This window comes from Lissotriton vulgaris, chromosome 8 (assembly GCF_964263255.1).
Source record: "Lissotriton vulgaris chromosome 8, aLisVul1.2, whole genome shotgun sequence".
Lineage (NCBI taxonomy): Eukaryota > Metazoa > Chordata > Amphibia > Caudata > Salamandridae > Lissotriton > Lissotriton vulgaris.
In genome coordinates this window covers 531,873,916-531,892,426 of record NC_141696.1, presented here as the reverse complement: position 1 = coordinate 531,892,426, position 18,511 = coordinate 531,873,916, and the positions used below count along the sequence as shown (strand labels likewise).

The window sequence follows — 18,511 nt, the reverse complement described above, 5'->3', positions numbered from 1 at the left end:
GAATTAAAGAAAGCATTATGCCAAGCACCAGTTTTAGCGACACCATGTTACAGCAAACCGTTCACACTTTTTGTTACAGAACGTGATGGTACAGCATTGTCTGTCCTCACTCAAGACCAAGCAGGTTCACATAAGCCTTGTGCTTATTTTTCAAGTACATTGGACTCAGTAGCCCAGGCACTCCCTGCGTGCTTAAAGTCAGTAGCTGCAACAGCGCTAGCAATAAGACAAAGTGATTCAATTGTTTTAGGCCATCAGTTAACAGTACAAGTCCCACATTCTGTAGAGGTTCTTTTAAACAGAACCCAAACTCAACACTTGACCATAGCACGACTGACAGGTTACGAATTGACACTATTCCAGCCACACATAGAAATCAGACGCTGCAGTATCTTGAACCCAGCAACACTGTTACCTACAGTTATGACAGATCCAGCTCCGCATGATTGCATAGAGATCATTAATGCAGTAACAAAGCCCCGACGAGATTTAACAGATGTTCCATTGACAAATCCAGACCTGACACTTTATGTGGATGGTTCATGTATGAGAACAAGTACAGGAGAATTAGTGGCCGCGTATGCCGTGACCACTGAAACTGAAGTTAAAGAAACACATCGTATTGATACACTGTCTGCTCAAGCGGCAGAGCTCATCGCTCTGACCCGAGCCTGTATTCTAGCCAAGAACAGAAATGTCAACATATACACTGATTCCCGTTATGCGTTCGGAGTTGTACACGACTTCGGCATGCTATGGCAAGAACGAGGTTTTCTGACCTCTCATGGTGCCAAGATCCAACATGGTCCCCTCATTCAAGCACTGTTAGAAGCAATACATCTGCCTTCAGCCATATCCGTCATGAAGTGTAAAGCACATACTAAAGTCACAGATTCTGTTTCCCAGGGTAACGACCTGGCAGATCAGACAGCAAAACATACAGCACTGACTCACACTCAGACAACTGATACAACAAAGACAACCGAACAGACAAACTGTATGACAGTCAGGGATCCCACACTAGATGTTATCGACATTCAGACACATGCTACTCCAGAAGAAATAAAGAAATGGATTGAACAAGGAGGGATCCAAACAGATCAAGGTTGGGTGACGAAGGGAAAATCTACATGGTTTCTCCCTGACTCTATGGTTCAAGTCATGATAAATACAGCACATAGCCCAGCACACCTAGGAGAGAAAGCGATGTTAGACAGTTTACAAAATCTCTGGAACAATAAACACTTACGAGCAGCCGCAAAACAGAAAGTGCGTACTTGCATGATCTGTTGTCAGTTCAATCCAGGAAAAAGCGTCCCTGTAGAGCAAGGTGGATTTCATCCTCCCGATCACCCTTTTGAAGTCCTCCAGATGGATTATATCCAGATGGACCGTTGTCGAGGATTCAAGTATGTGCTTGTAATTGTTTGTGCTCTGTCCCGCTGGACCGAAGCATACCCAGTCCCAGATTACACTGCTCCGACCACTGCCAAGCAGCTGGTTCGTGAATTCTTCCGACGATACGGCTTGCCTCGTGTCGTGTACTCAGATAACGGTCAGCCATTCTCATCTGCATTAATGAAAGAAGTTTCTTTATTATTGGGATACCAGTGGAAGTTCCATTGTGTCCGACATCCCGAAGCCGCAGGCCTTGTAGAAAGGCATAACCAGACACTAAAGATCAGCCTTGCCAAAATATGTAAATAATTAATTTACTCTCTTAATTTCTATGCAGGTAAGTACTTAATCAATAATAACTCAGATTGGATGAAAAAAGACAGAGTCCGTGGTGTTAGAGTTTCTTAGGCGTTTTATTCCTTAAAAAGGAATGGTCGTGACCAGGATATCATGTTCTGACCACCACAGGGGTGTCAGAAGGGATAGAGCAAACTTTATTGACATTACATAGCTTATATACTTCATTTATACCATAGGCAACAGTGCAAGAGGCGTAACAGCTGAGAGAAGACAAGATAACAGTATACACGTGTTACTAGTACGTAATCAAGAGGCGTGAACTAGGCGTGTGTATTTATACCATAGGCAACAGTGCAAGAGGCGTAACAGCTGAGAGAAGACAAGATAACAGTATACACGTGTTACTAGTACGTAATCAAGAGGCGTGAACTAGGCGTGTGTGCTAGAAACGTCACTGATAGGTGACGCAAGTGGGTGGCACCAAGGGGTGGTGCTAACAGAATTGTTGCAATGTCAGCAGAAATCGGAAGCTTGGATGCGCGCGCAGCTGCATGACGTGTGATTGGAGGGGTGCAGGGGACTTGACATTTACACTGACGGAAAGAGACAGAGGTCTGGCATGTCAGATCAACTTGTACTTCTATCATATCTGATATCTGATGTTTAGGAACCATACTATCTGGGCGGAAAGGTCTCTAAGGCAGAAGCTATTCTATGCTAACTGTGGATGCGTGTATAAGCGCCTAAGTGTCTGCATGAGAGGCGTGGGGCACGGGGCCTTCCATGGGAGCATGGTAACAGAGGCTATGAATTACTTGCACTGAGACAGGTCGGCCCTTTGGCTCTGCAGCTGGGGAGGATGTTTACTGGAGCTAGTAGGCAGGAATGCATTCTCGAGGAGCTGAACAGATAACTCGAAGGTTATAGTCAGTCTTGGCAGAAAGCAGGCTGAGCTGAGCGCGAGGGGCCACGCTGGAAGTAAGTCAGAGTTCACGGGTACAGAGGTAGCCTGGGCAGAGGCTGTCAGAGTCAGGAGCCAAAAGAGGCTCGATGGCAGAAATTCAGGGCCTACTCTGCCAGAGCAGGAAAACATGTAAAGTGTACTACAAAAAGACGGTGGCATAGCATACTTAGGAACGGACTATATAATCCATTCAGGGTGGATCTAAAAGAGGACAAGTTAACGTTGGACGCAAATGTATTTGCGTCTTCATAGCTGGCACAGGAGGGAAGTTACATGCACTTTAAGCTGGTACATGGAGTCGGTGGGGTACGCGCTAGGGAACATAACATGACCAAAAATTTATATTTCCTCAAGACCAGGCATCCCCCGCAGTTGCAGCGTGGGACCCATGATCAGAATAGGCACTGAGGCGAGAATATCCGGTCAGGGGAATTAATGAGCTCGAGACCCGCCGAGGCGGGAATCGAAACCTGGTCCCTGGCCAGAGCTCTGCATCGAGGTCTGCCTGCTGTAACCATTGAGCCATACTTCTCCACAGTGACAGTCCGTTTACTGAGCTGGATTGTGCAAGCGCACAATTACCTCGAGAAAGGTATGACTATGGTCTCATATTTAAACCATTATAAAAAATGTATTTGGACAAAATATTGAGTTTTAAATATAGGGAGATAGAAATATCGGAAACAAATACTGTGACACAAATATGATGCAGAAATATCATTTTTTCAGGTAAGTAATATCATAATTAAGAATATTGTAGTCAATAATATAGTTGTAAAGGATATTGTTTTTTAATTATTTTTTATGCATTTTATTTCATATATTCATTGTATGTTACTAACAATTATACAAACAATAATACATTTCTTAAATATAGGTTGTGATTATATATTTTTTAAAATATTTAATTGCTAATAGAAATGTAGTGTGTTGTAGCGGGTTGTTGGGACTTTTAGGGGTATAGGGTGGGAAGTAAATTATTAATTAATTAATAAGTACCAAGTAGGTATGTCATTGATATTAATTATGTATATCATGTAATACTGATTTAATTAACTTTTAGTTTAGGTGCATGTTTCTATGTTTGGTGGGGTATAGGTTGGGAAGTTAATTAGGTAATTAACAACTCAATTTTAATTTATTGTTAAACATTTTGTTGATTATTAATAATGTAGATTGTGCAATAATCATATATTTTAGTTTAATCTTAAGTGTGGACTACTGGGTAATTAGTGGTATAGGGTGTGAAGTTAATAATGTAATAACTAATTAATAATGAATTTAATATTATTGGTGTGATTATTAATGATGTACATTATGTAATACTGATTTCTTTTAGTGATATTTTATTTGTGTGTTAGGTTTGTGGGAAGTTAATTAAGTAATATTTAAAACATAATTATTCATAATGCATAATTAAATATTTATGTGATTATTAATTATATGAAGTGTGTGATATATATTTTAGTTATGGGCTGCTGGATCTGTAAGTTGTTGGGTGGAAAGTTAATTAAGTAACTACTAATTAACAAATAATGATTAATTCGTTATTTAATTGATTGATCATCAATTATGTAAATTGTGTTATACTTCTTTATTTGAGTTATATTTTGGGTGGGTGTTACTAGGTTTGTAGGCGTATAGGGTGGCAAGTTAATTAAGTAGTAATCAAACAACCATTATTTTTAAATTGATAATTATTACTTTGTTTATGAATTTTGTAAATTGGTTAATTGTTTTTTACTTTTTTAAATATATAAATATATATTTTATGTTAAGTAATAATGTTTATATTAAGAGTTATATATTTTTTTTTAATTTTGAAGGGAAGGAGTTTACCTATGGTTGCTAAAGGTCTGATTACGAGGTTGGACCACCGAACCCATGGTGGAGGTTCGGTGGTGGTCGGGGACCGCTACACCAGTGGTCTGACTGCGGTATTACTACTACTGCGGTCGGACCTCCATGGCACCACTGAAACCACCAGGGATCAGTGATGTGAGGCCGCAATATGCTTATCAGGGCCACTGTGGGACTGTCAAGCATATTACGAGTTTCCTCACTGCCAGCTTTCTCATGGTGGTGTTCATGCCATGAAACTGCTGGCGGTGAGGAAATTAAGGGGGCCCTACAGGGCAGCCTGGTGCCTCAGGCCATGGAGATGCATGCAGGGGGGCATATACTGTGCCCCCTGTCTGCATGCATGCCCAGTTCCTGCACGGCATGGACTTGCATGCAGGAACTTGCTTCGCCATTTCCATTGCTGTACCTTTTTCAAAGGCACTTCTGTGGGAACGGCAATGGACCACTCGCCATTGATTGAGTTTGGCAGTGCCGGAGCGGGCGGCGGCATGCTGCCCTGCTCCCACACCGCCAAACTCCTAATCAGGCCCTTAGACTGGAGTGGGAACAGTAAATGTACCCCTCTGAAGTCCAACACTTTCTCTTCTGTTGCACAAACTGGAGTGGGAATAGTTAGTCTTACCTCTCTGAAGTCCAATGCTTTCCCTACTGTTGCACAGACTGGTTTGGAAATAGTACATTTAACCCGTCTGAAGTCCAACACTTTCTCTACCGTTGCTCTGTTTGGAGTGGGAATAATACATTTAATAAGTAGGTAACGTACTCAAGATGTGTAGCTGTGGGTAATTTCATTTACCAAGTTTAATTAGGTTTTGGCCTTCTGATCCTAGACGTGGGTAAGTGTTATTAAAACCCAGTTTTCAAGCATGGAATATAAATTACTATATAGATCTATATAGTCATTTGAAATCCTTGCTTGAAACTTGGATTTTAATGTTCACCATTTCCTTTACCTCACAGAATAACATTTCCTCGAAGAAGCGCCTAGCACGAAATGCATCAGGATATTTGAAATTTTGGGATTGAACATTCATTTGCATATACGACTGGACATATCTGGAATATTTCAAATCAAACTGTGATTCAAATGAACCTAATATGAATTAAATTTGAACATTCTACACAAAAGTTTGTAAATTTGAATTTCTGGAAGGAACTTTTGAACAATCGGATGACATCCCTTTTCAGGGATGAAAGTGGTGCACTAAGGGGACGTTTCCCCAGAGGTGGGGAGAACAACTTTATTTAATAATATACTTAAACCCTCCAAAGGCCTACACTTTCTCTACTGTTGCATACACTAGAGTGGGAATAGTGTTTGTATTATTCCCAGACTTTAATTCATTGGTCACATTTATTTATTATTAATATTTGTTTATAATGTTAATGTTATAGTACTTTCTTATATTTTTTTGTTTTGTTTTGCTCTATAATATTTTTGGGAAATTTATAATATTGCTTTTATTTTATTTTTAAAATGTTATTTGTTTAGTCATTTATTTAATGTTTTGGAATTAAATTGTTAATAATTTTATGTTTCAAGTAAAAAAAAAATTATATATATATATATATATATATATATATATATATATATATAATGTGCTTTTTATAGTAGTAAATTTAAAGAAATAAACAAATTAATACAATGTAAAATATATATTTTTAATAATTGTGTTAAATTATATATATATAAAAACACACACATATATATGTAATGTAAAATATATATTTGTAATAAATGTGTTAAATTATATATAAATAAAAACGTACACATATATATCTATGTGCATTTATATATGTATATATGTATATATCGTATTAAATATTAGTGTGATTTATTTAATTAACATAATATTAATGGTATATAATAAAATATTTAAGATTTACTACTTTGAACTATACATATATACATTAAGAAACAATATATTTGTATGCTTTTTTAATATTAGATTGAAACAATAATTTAACAAAATGTTTTGTACTTACCAGTATAAGAATAGGTAAACTATATTTTTGTAAATTATATTTGACACAATATTTTTGTTTCGCAATATTGTTGATTCCGACATTGTTTCAGTGATCCCATAAAAAATCTATGGAGATATCAAAGAGATGTGGCCTAATGGCCATGAGTTGCACACCTTGGAACTGGGGAGCCAGGTTAAGTCCTGGCTTTGACTCAACATCCTGTGATTCTGAGCAGATCACTTAAACTTCCTGTACCTTAAAAATGTGTTATGCCGGAAGACGATAGCATCAGCTCAGATGAGGAGGAAGATGGGGAGTAAAGAGGTAAACAGGGGAATTGAGCACCTAGGTAGTGACACAGGTGCCACACCATATAAAATGACTCGGACCACTCCGCAAATACATTCACTTGTATCTCACATACATGCGTAGAAAGACTTGTATTGTTTGCCAACGTGTAAGATTGTTGTATTGCATTATGTTGCACATGATTTTAAAAAAAAACACAAAAACCACAAACCTATGACTTATCCAAATCACGACTGAAATACTGAATATGCACTTTGTTCTAATAGGCCGCCGGACCCCAGGGTTGTCGGCTGAAAGGCTGTGTTGTTTTTGGATAAGTAAAGTATCCAGTATTTCCGACGCGGCTGGCCCCTGGGGTTGTAGGCCTTGAGCTGTGTCAAAAATAAAAAATAAAAGGTGTTATGTAATCTGGTGCTCATGTGAAGCAGTCTAATGCCCTTGAGCCAAGTTCGCTCTACATAAACCTGGAATTCTTCTAGAGCTAGCTAGAGATGGGACCTGACGTATAAATAAGTACTTTTAAGTTTAGCAAAGTACTTTTGTCCTTAACATTTCTCTGGAAGATTACGCCACGCAATGTAAGGAGAAAAATATGTGTCAAAAATATTTTGCACAAATTTGCTGTTTATTTAATAAGGGCTAGAGCATACTGCTTTTGTTCCAAACTTAGCGCTTTATTTAGCAGTCCGGTAGCCTCTAAACCTTTGAATTGGCAGAGATACCACTTCCAACAGCTCAGGTGCAGTGGTCAAATAGATTTTAACTATACTACCAGGTGTACTCGCTTTTTTTGCCAGGTCACCGACAAAAAAGAGAGACAGCTGGTTTGCCATGCCATGTTGAGATAGTGGCCCTTCTCAGCCCCTTTTTGTCCTTGGTAGGTGAAGAGGCCGAATCTAGTCGTTCTGGAACTTTTCTAGAGACACACTCAGATGGGTCTTTAAAGCAGCATGAAAGTGTAAAGGGAACAAAATCATTATTGCACAGTGAATTTAGAAACAACGCTTCCATATACGCAATAACCAAAGGCTAATTGAGGGCGGTTAGTTACGTTTATTACAAAGCCAAAAAGAGGGTATAGAAAAACAAAGGAAATAGCATGAAGCCAATTCTACACACCCAACTCAGACGGTGCAACATAAGCAGAACTATTAGCTCAAGAAGGAGGATACAAACAGTCAAGGAGCAAGAGTTCAAATGCCCCTGCTTCGAGAGCTAATAAATGAAGAGCATTTAAATCTATCCCTAGTCTATCACTATAGTGACATCCCTACATTAATGAGTAAGCATTCTGAATCGGGAGGAAAGGTGGCAGTCGTGGAGTCTTCCTAAGAAGTCTCTCCACCGTTGAGATGGGTCAAGCAGCATAAAGCCACTATCACAAGAGGAAGATCTCATTCTCAGATGCTCCCTCTCCAAAGGCAAGGAAGATGTGCGGGCACTATCCCTAATTCCAACAACCTGCTATTCCCAGGTAGTATTCCCAAGATGCACTTTCACACACGTACTCCACAATGGGTACAGTCATGAGTGTACTTTTCCACGGTGTTCTCCATGTACATCCCTTGCAACAATTTGTTCTTGGTTCCCGTGCCTTCTCCCATGAGAAATCAACTTCTTCCCTTATCGCCTCCAAACCATGTATCCTTGTTTAGCTGCTAAAACAAAGACATTAGTTGCCTAAATAATGCTTCAACAACTGCAATGCCAAACATGAGAAAGAACAGCTTCAGAGGAAATTCAGAATATTAATCCTAAAGGGAGAGTTGTCAGACATTTGCATTTCAGGCCTACAACTTTGGCTAACATAAGAACGTATCATTTAAACCAGGCATCTCCAATGAATAGCTCATGAGGTACCAGTAGCTCTACAGGTGCCTGTGAGTTGCTCTCCTGGGTGCCGCCCAGGCTATTATAGAAAATTTTGCCTGGTTGAATTATAATATGTACACCAAAAGTCAAAAAGCATGTAATCGAGACAAAAATCTGTGTATTTACATAACTCATAAGCTGATGTTTGGAGAAAAATGTATGAATTGTCAAAATGAATTTAAGGCTGTTATTTGAGTTGGAGATATTTATTACTCATAATATTACCTTGGTGCCAGGGGGTTTGCAGCTATGGCTTTTATTCATTACCCATATAGAGGCATTCCAAATTGACACATTTACACAAGACAGGATTAAATGATCTACACATGATTACGATGCACCCCTACAAATGAGAAAATGCAAATATGAAACTTCTGCTCCATCATAAGCAAACACTCAAAGCACGGTTCTGTCTTTGGAAATAAAAACCAATGCTATCGACCTACTAGGTGTTTTCTCTAAGTACTTGGGGAATGGTTTGACACTTTTGCAGTCCTAGACCGAGTGACTCTTATAGCTCCATGTTGAAAGGTGGATATATTCCGAGACGGTTTTGTAATGAGAAAGACAGTGAGTAGTGACTCTGGATTTAGGGAAAAAGCCACCCACACTATCATAATTTAAAGTAACATGATCTTATTTTCTCACTTGCATTATTATTAGCTTTAGAAAACGTTTTCACTGTTGTACCAGTATGTACGGAATAACCAGGAATGCCCCTCAGGAGACAATTGCCTTTATTTAGAGTTTGGCAGACAGGATACTTTGTCAGAATGTGACAGTTGTATTGGCCATTGTATTACAAGTGTTATAGGCTATAATTTATTTGTATGAAGGACGATGGGGCATCCGCCAGTTTGTGACGAAGTATCCTGTCCTACAAACTCTAAATAGGGTCCAATATATTTAACCCCTTCGCTGCGGTGGCTATTCCGCCGCAGCGCTAAGGGGGTGGGGCACCCGCGCGGCGGCTCCATAATAGTGACGGAACCGCTCCATCACGGCTCGCGGGCGAGCTGTGCTTGTGACGGAACGGTTCCGTCACGAACCCGCCCGCCCATTAAAGCGTCACCGCAGGCGCGAAATCAGCGCCACGCAGGCGCGGCGAGCGGGCCGTGACGGAACCGTTCCGTCACAAGCACAGCTCACCCGTGGCTTGTGACGGAGCGGTTCCGTCACAAGCATGGGAGGGGTTAATGAAGATAGGCATTTATGTATATTTGCAATACTAATGTGTGAAGCGCTAATGACCTGCTGTGTGCGAAGGAGAATGTATATTAACATTTTCTGTATTTTGTTTGATCAATTTGTTGTTACAGTGAATCTCGGGGTCGGGTGAACAGTGCTTTCATATTAGACGATAAAACCCTGGAGTTCGTTGGCCTCCTGCCTACCCTGGCGCCACCTCCACAACCACCTGTTACCATCTGGCTAATTGTGTTTGGAGTAGTCATGATCATAGTGGTGGCTGCCTTCATTGCACTCATCGTCGTTGGACAGCGTGAAAAGAAAAAGTAAGAGTCATGTTGTAAAATACTCGACCATTGGTAGGGAGATTTTAAATGAGTTCGCAAAGCGTGAACAATCAAATATTAAGAGATGTTTGTGAATTAAATATTTTTGTTATAGGTCTGGGCAATTAAAAAGGCTATGCTCTTGGCTTCCTGCAAAGATTTGAAGCGAGTCAGTCTAGAGGTGGCCATTGCTCAGATAACCAGTAGCAGCCGGCATGGCTCGCCGGTGGCGGAGCGGGCGCGGGGGGTTGGAGATATGAAATTTAAGGCACTTACCTTACAGCCAGGTCCTGCATCCTCTCTGCTCCTGCTTTCCTGCCTCAGACAGGAACAGGAAGCAGGCAGTCAGGCTCCCTTCCCTTATCCAATATCCAGCGCTGTGACTCAGCGCTCAGTAAGGGGCTGGAGGGGTGAGCATGTTCTCCATTCAGGCTGTAATGCACCCTACATGGAGAACAGGGAAGTGCCATTGACTGGTTTGGGCAGCCCCAGAGAGCCGATCAAACAGCCACTGCGCACTTTAGGAGTGGGCAAACCAATCCTCCCCTGCCCTGCTCGGAGAGCAAAGCAGCCCGCCCAGCTGCACCCGCCGCAAAGCAGCAGGACAAGAAACATAAAATGACAATAACTTTGTTATTGTAATTTTATGTTTCTCACTACTTAAAAGACAAGCGGAGGAGCCGCTCCAGCAGATAACATCCTGGGTGAAACAACATTTGCCGCCGCCCCCCCCCTCCCACGTGGTTTCTTTAACAGTCAGTGTGTTGAAAAAAGGGGAAGGACAGGAAGAAGGTATGGGTGGACAAGAGAAAGGAGAAAAATAGACTTCAGAACAGTGTTTACTACACTTTTCTTTAGAACCAGGTTGGAGGGAGATTTTCCTGCACCCCTGTGAAAGTCATCACCCCAGCCATGGGCGCAGCTCGTCCATGCTAAAGGGGCTGCACAGGTGATGGCGGGGCCTGCAGGGCAAAGCCACAGGTCTGGTAGACTGGATAAAAAAGTGACACACATGCTTGGTTTTGGTGTGGGCCGGAAGACCACGAGCGGTCTCTGCCCTTTTATTATATAGTCTCTGGCCACGCCGGGCCAGAGGATTACATGCTGCGTTTCCGGGGCAGTGTTGCCATGGGGGTAGGTTTAGCTGACTGTTACAGCACCCATTTCATTAAAATGATGAGCACAATTATTATTTTTCATTTGACTCTTTAGGGCCTCATTTACAATAGAATGGTGCAGCACGGTGCTGCAAGCAATTTTGCAGCGCCGTGCTGCATCATTCCAAAAGAGCAGGAAAACGCAGCATTTACAAGAATACAGTGCATTCTTGTACTGACCCCGGAGCTAAAAAAGCAGCCTATCGCCAACGCAAGCACCCTCGCGCCACATTGCAAGGGAGCCTGTGTAGTGGGGATTATTGATTTTGTGCAGGAAGGGACACCTTTCTGCACAAAATCAACCAATGGAGGCTATTTCCTCCTTCTGTGTGATGCAGAAAGCAGCAAACATAGAAAGAGGAAAAAACTAGGGGAAATAAGGATTTTTTTTCCTCGTTGCGTCTCCCTAACGCCACCACTGGGGCTGCGTTAGAATCTAACGCATTCCCAGGTTCATGATTCCTCGTAAACCTGGGAATGCTTCATATTTCTTGAGTGTTGCATGGGAACACCCACAGCAATACCTATGGAATGCCCCTTTCATGAAGTGTTGAACGGGGCACATATTTACAAGGTCATGAAAAGCCAGGTAAAGTGCTTTTGCGTGGCTTGTAAATATGCTACAGAACATTGTGACACCAGAGAATCAAATAAATGACGATCCAGCAGTGCAAAAGTTCCTCTAGGGCCTCGTAAATGAGGCACCAAGTTTGTAGAACTGGTACACCTCTGTCCTGTCGATAAAGACTAATAAATGCCACTTGAGCTGTATTGCTCCCTGCTGAACACCCGCTGCTGAATGCGTCAAATGCTGTCAATTACTCACACCTTAACGATGAATCAGCCAAGAGGGCATCAGCCTTCAATTTGAGCAGATGGTTACAGGTGGATGACACAGGGACTCTTGTTTGGGGATGAAAAAGAACCTGCAAGAGATAAAAGGGACAGGACGTGTAGGATGGTGGAAAGAAGAGGTACGAGGGGAAATCACTAACCGCATCGCTGCGGCGGCTTTTCCCGCTGTGTGCGGCGTTTTTAAAAATACCGCGTTACATGACGAGCTCAGCTCGTCATCAGCATACGAGCGCCGTAGCGGATGACGGGCTGAGCTCGTCATCAGCATCGAAGTGGTTAAATCCAGTATTTTGTAAAGCATAGCCTAATCACTACAAAGGGTCTCAAGGCGCTGGATGTCATCTGGAAGATTAAGTGAGCTATTGCACAGAGTCACATGGTGCTGAGCTGAGCTTCTGCCAGCGATCGAACTGTGAGCCCCAAGCTCAGAAGTCAGCCGCTCTGGCCGCTGTGCCAGATCTTCCCTCCCACAAGTGTTCAGTTTCTGCCATGGTTAATACTGTTTGCCTTTCAGTATTTAACTGCTAATTCTTTTGAAAGTGCACCGAGCAGTGGTCACATGAAAGCATTTTATATATTTTAGTCAAAAATAGGGCAATATCATTCACAATTCTTGTGCAACTTCAATCCTAGGTTATCTTCTATATTTTCTATTCATGCAGGGATATAATTGAGGCTAAAGCTGCAGTTAGGAACTCCTGCATGCAATACTTTCCCCCCCAGATCAGACATCACATTGGCGTGATGTTGTGCGAGTCTAGAGACCCACCCATATTTTTAGTTATGGCTAGATAAAGCTGTAGCTTTCTTCCAGAGATAAAGAGGGAGGTTTTTGACCCCACCCCTGGCTTAATCGTCGTCTTTATGGCCATTTGATTGGGCTGCAGTTGTATTAGTCCACCTATGAAATAGTTCCATTGCCAAGAGATATAGAAACACTATCAACACAGACCCTGTGTCAGAAGGGCTTTGAATGCCATAACCCCATGACGAATACAGTGAAAGAGTTTTCACATTGTGAACTTTCTGAAAATACTATACCAGGAGGTTGGCATTGTCAACGCTCTGATAAATGCAAAACCAATGTTGTTCACTTTGCAATCTATGTGACAAGTAGAACAGGAATGAGATTTGCCTTATGAACTCCATGACAAACACCATAGGAAGGGGCTTTACACTATATTAAAACTGAGAAACGTTGCACAGGTCCCTGCTTTTACAGGGGCTAGAGAAATCTTGTTTTCATTGTGTACATTGTAATTTTGAGTTTAATATTAAACTGTGTCTTAATTATCCACAGTTGCCATCACCTTCCCAAAGACTTGTGATGCAGATGCCAGAACAAAAAGAGGAACCAAAAAATTGATACTGAGTCATGCCCACCCCATGCATGTACACTCTGTGGGACTTTAGGAATGGTGTATGGAAACACGTGTCTTGTAAATAGAGTGATACCATCCAGTCTCCAATCACCGTGAAGGGACAGCATCTTGAACTACTTCTCACTAATAAGGCAATTCAAGACCCTGAGGTCCAGGATAGGGTGGAAACCACCATCCTTCTTTGGAACAGGAAAGTGCTGTGAGTACCTTCCTTGTCCAGTCTCCTGCTCTGGCACCACATCCACAACTCCTTCCTGAAGCAAGGGTGACACTTCTACCTACAGTATGAAAGTTGTTCATTTTCCCCCTATCTGTACAACCCGTTGGCCTGATGGTATGGCCTTCCAGGCCTGTGGAAAGAGGGACACTTGGCCTCCCATCAGCCTCAAATCGCCAGAAATGGGAGACCTAGAGTTGCTGCCCTGTGGTGGCTAAGGGGAGGGGGGGGTCAGGTGAGGAAGAAGTGACTATCTGAAGAGTTGCACAGACTCTACCCTTCCGCAGCCACTGTACTGTCACAGCATTTGGTTCTGAGAATGCTGCTGAGCAAGGGCTGCCTGGTGTAGTTGGAAGTTGAAGCCTTTCCCAAATCCACAAAACGTATGAAACCCCATGGAATTTATTCCTTTGGGCTGTAGGCTAAGAGAGTAGGCCCTGGTGGAACTCACTTTGAAGTGTTCCATTGCAGAGCTACACTTTTCCCCGAACAACTTAGTGTCTTCAAAGGGAAGGTTTATCAAGGTGGATGGCACTTCTGGGATAAAACCTAAGGTCTTAAGCCAGCCCTGCCTCCAAGCAATGACAGATGTTCCAATTGATCTGGAGACTAAATCTGCCCTATCTAAGCTGGACTGTATAAAATGCATTGATGGTGCCTAACCGTCTCTTATTAGGTCTTGGAAATGGACCTAAAGTTTCTGAGAAAGGTGAGGAAACAGCAAAACTAACATAACCCAAAAGGCAAACACATAGTGCCCTAGCAACAATTGCCATTGAGTGTCAAGGACAAGCTTCTGGCTGCAAAGCCTTTTTTCCCAAAATATTCTGTATCATCAAGTGAAGTAGGAAAAATTTCAAACATGAGCTTAGACCAGAGGTATTCAAACTTTTGTTGGCTGAGCCCCCCCATCTAAAACTTTTTACACGCCGAGCCCCCCCCCCCCCCCACCCCCCATCACCACCACCTGACAAAAATGTTCTGGAAGGTGGTACTCTGCATCATTGATGGCCCTTCCCTCCTGCAGAGCCCAGGTCGCATAGGGCAAATAATATTAAATAAATTAAGAGTGTTTAGTAAACTGAAGTCTGCTTGCCGGTAGATGTCTGGAGGACCCATAGGACATCTTGAGTTCCCTACAGAGGGCTGCCTTTAGGGGGTGCACTGACAATGCTGCACCACCTTTTGTAACCTCCTGATGGCTTCTTCGCCTTTTTAGCCAAGTCCATTTTATGGCACAGGTGGAGAGGCAAAGATTCACCCTCCTGCAAATGAGGAACTGCGGTCTTGAGCACTCTGCCACCCCAGTTCAGACATGGCCATATGCAAATCAGTTTGACCCTGTGCCTCATGGGAACAGTCCAGTCCGAACTGCCAAGCCATGCCTTCCCTGGACCGGAAAGAAGCTTTGGTTTTGCTTTGTTCGCCATAAGTTGGCAGGGTATGCTCAGACGGGAGTCTCTTGCTCACTTTGCCACTGGATTGAAGCAAGCCAGGCTGAAGACGGCTGAAATTCCAGAAACCAGTCCTCAGAAGCTTGTTTCCGGTTCAGCATGTTGTTCAGCATGGCCAGGAGATAAACTTAAACATGCTGTACTGCTACCTGAATTCTAAGGGAGGACCTGTCTAGTTTATTATTTAGAAGTACATTAAAGTCTCCACCCAAGATCAGAGCGGAATCATAATCTGCTAATGCAATAGAAAGGTTATTGAGGGGAGTAGTATCATCATCATTAGGCCCATAATAACTGACTATTGTATATTTTATCCCCCGGCACTTAATTGCAACTATAGTCCAACGCTCTGTCATCCACTTGAGATTTAATTACTTCTACTCCTGAATTCTTTTTAATTATCACAGCAACTCCTTTCCAAGAACAGTGCTGATCTGTTGCAATGATCTTATCAACCCATCTTAGTTGTCCAAATAATGCCATACATTCTGATTGTAAAAGATGGGTCTCGTGTAACATTAAATTACTTGCTGGGCTATTTTTTAGGTACTGAAGGATCAGACGCTGTTTCCCTTTCACCCTCAATCCATTCACATTCCAGCTTAGTAGATCAAGATGATGCTTCTCTCCCCGCAGAGGTCTATCCTCCATCACTGTCTTGTCTCCACTCACTTCAATGACTGCAAAAGCTATTAGAGGCTATTATGTCACACAATATTGTGGTTTTCTCAATGCTCCCCACCAGTAAACGTGAATACTATTACTTCCCACCACCAACCCCACGACCCCTCCTCCCCCCTGCGGGAACCCCCTCTGATTACCTATTGGCAATAAGTATTGCCTATTCGGGTCGGGCACTGCAGCCTCCAAGAAAGAAAACAACAAAAAGAAGAAAAAAAAGAAATAAAAAGCATGAAAAGTGATAGTAATGACTGGTGCCGGTATAGACCCCCCCTTAAACTTAAGTTAACTGGGTTAAGTCTGTGTCAAAAAGCTATCCACTTCCTCTGGGAATCTGAAGTTAAAAATGTTGTTAGCTCATACAACTTTAAAAAAAGTAGGGAATCGCAATTGAACCTGGGCTCCCTGATCCCTCAATGCATCCATTCTCTTGCCCAATTCCCACCTTCTATCCTCTGTGACCCGAGAGATGTCCGACGAATCCTAAAAGTGGCATCATGGACCTGAATGGATTTAAGTTTTAAGGCAGCCCCCAGTAATTTCTCCTTTAGCAAATAATATTGAATATTGATTAGTACTTCATAGGCTTTTTCCGGGCTGGATTCAACTTGCTTAACTTTCTAAACGCGGAATTTTCAAAATTGTAATTGTAATGAAATTCATGACACCAAACATGGCATATTTATTTTTGTTTATAAACCAATTTTATTCATTTTTGAAAGGACAAACATAACAACAAAAGATATTGCATTCCAATCAGCCCCCACCACCTCACCCTCCATTGATCACTGAGATGTAGAATTGTCAACAAGTACTGTCTCCGACATAGAGGACAAGCCATAATAATCCCACTATATATATATATATATATATATATATATTCCTCTTGTTTGGCACACCAGTCCATACCAGGTCTCCAGAGCTGCAACCCAGGGACCTGTGACATTTTCCAGTTCTTTAAAATGTCTCTTTTAGCCACTAATGTTATCAGACCCACCGGCTGGCGGTCGACTCTTGAGTCACTGCCATCCTCAAAAAACCCCAGAAGGCTATTTTGAGGGAGAACGTAACATTTGTACCCAAGACCCTGGAGAGGGTATAACCCAACCATAACCAGTAATGATTGATCGGCTGGCAGAAGAAGTCTTCCTTGGGGGCAAAACACTTGTGATAGTTAGCATCTGGTCAGAGGTGAGCACGCCAAAGTTGACAATCTGCTTACTGCCTCACTGCCTGGTCATCACCGCTTTGGTTATCCTCCCGCTGCAGCCGCAGCGTTCGCGGGGACCGTCACAAGGATCAAACTACAACCCCAAGGGGGCTTTGTTTTATCGCGGCAGGAGCCGTGCAATGCCTCTGCGCCTCACTGCGCATAAATCAATGCCAGGGCACCTGCGGCGCGGGACACGCCAGGGCGAAGGGTGGCCCGTCCTTGCCCATCAGTGTCAGGATGAGGCTGGGCTGGGCCTAATCTCTTGGATTTTTTCCCGGACGGTGCAAATGTGTGATCGTCAGGTAGGGCTCATCCTACCAGCTCAAGTAACTTTTTATTATATTATCACTGTTGATCTTGCAACTAGTTCCACTATACAAGGGAGGAAATAGCTAATTAACAGTACCCTATTGTATATGATCATCTAGTTCACATATGTTAAAAGAGCACGCGTATTCCAAAATACTGGCTGGAAGGGAATAAAGAGACTGATCGGGCCGGTGTATCCAATAATATTACAGATAGCACAGTACGGTTAAAGGAATCAACAATGGGGAAAAGAGAGCTACCAAGCACTCAGCACCAACCAGTAAAAAAAGTCTCCAGTGAGGCACAGCAAACTCTACTGAGCTACCTTACAGGGGAAATGGGGCATTGGATAAACAAATATCCTCAGTAGAGGAGTCATTAGAAGTAGGCACGACTTGCACTATTATTGAATCAGGTAGAAGTAAAATGTAAATGTAAATGTTTTTGTACTTGTATAGCGCACAGCTACCCGCAGTGGGTTTCCCGGCGCTTGTACGAATACCGCAAGGGAACCCTTCCTGGATTTCCCTGTGAAGTGTCTACTCCTGGGCACCCCCATGGTGCAGACCAAGTAATGAAGTGCCTAAATCCTTTAACACCACACCGTGAGGTCTTGAGAAGCTTCATGGAGATAACAAATGTAACAAAGGAAGCATTGAGAGTCCAACTAAAACAAAGGAAAGACAAGCGTAAAGAATGGTTTAACAAAAACTGCACAAAAGCATACGCTGACCTAAAATTTGCCCTACATAAGAAGGAGAGGGACAGACAGGAGACCAGACAGCTTAGAAAAGCATACAATTAAGCCGTGAAATAAGTAAAAGGCTAATTAAAAAAAGAAACTTGGGAGGAGCTACATAAAAGGTGTACAAATAATGACAGTACTGCTTTTTGGCAGGTGGTTAAATTCCCTTTTCTTTCAGCAGCCGGGGATACGCCGACCATAGAAATTGCAATAGATGAAAGACACTGGATGGAACATTTCTCTCAGATTTTTGGCTTACATACTAAGGAGAATTATGTGACAGTAGGTACGGTTAACATCAGTCCTCATG

General features: G+C 42.4%; 1 protein-coding gene across 1 annotated transcript in view; it reads left to right on the top strand.

Annotated features, from left to right (window-relative positions):
• Nucleotides 1-18,511, top strand: part of ACE2 (angiotensin converting enzyme 2) — a 459,770-nt gene that overhangs the window by 429,018 nt on the left and 12,241 nt on the right. The window contains exon 17 of the mRNA XM_086934340.1: nucleotides 9,994-10,188. Coding sequence (XP_086790466.1) covers nucleotides 9,994-10,188 — 195 coding nt within the window. The remainder of the gene's footprint in view (nucleotides 1-9,993; nucleotides 10,189-18,511) is intronic.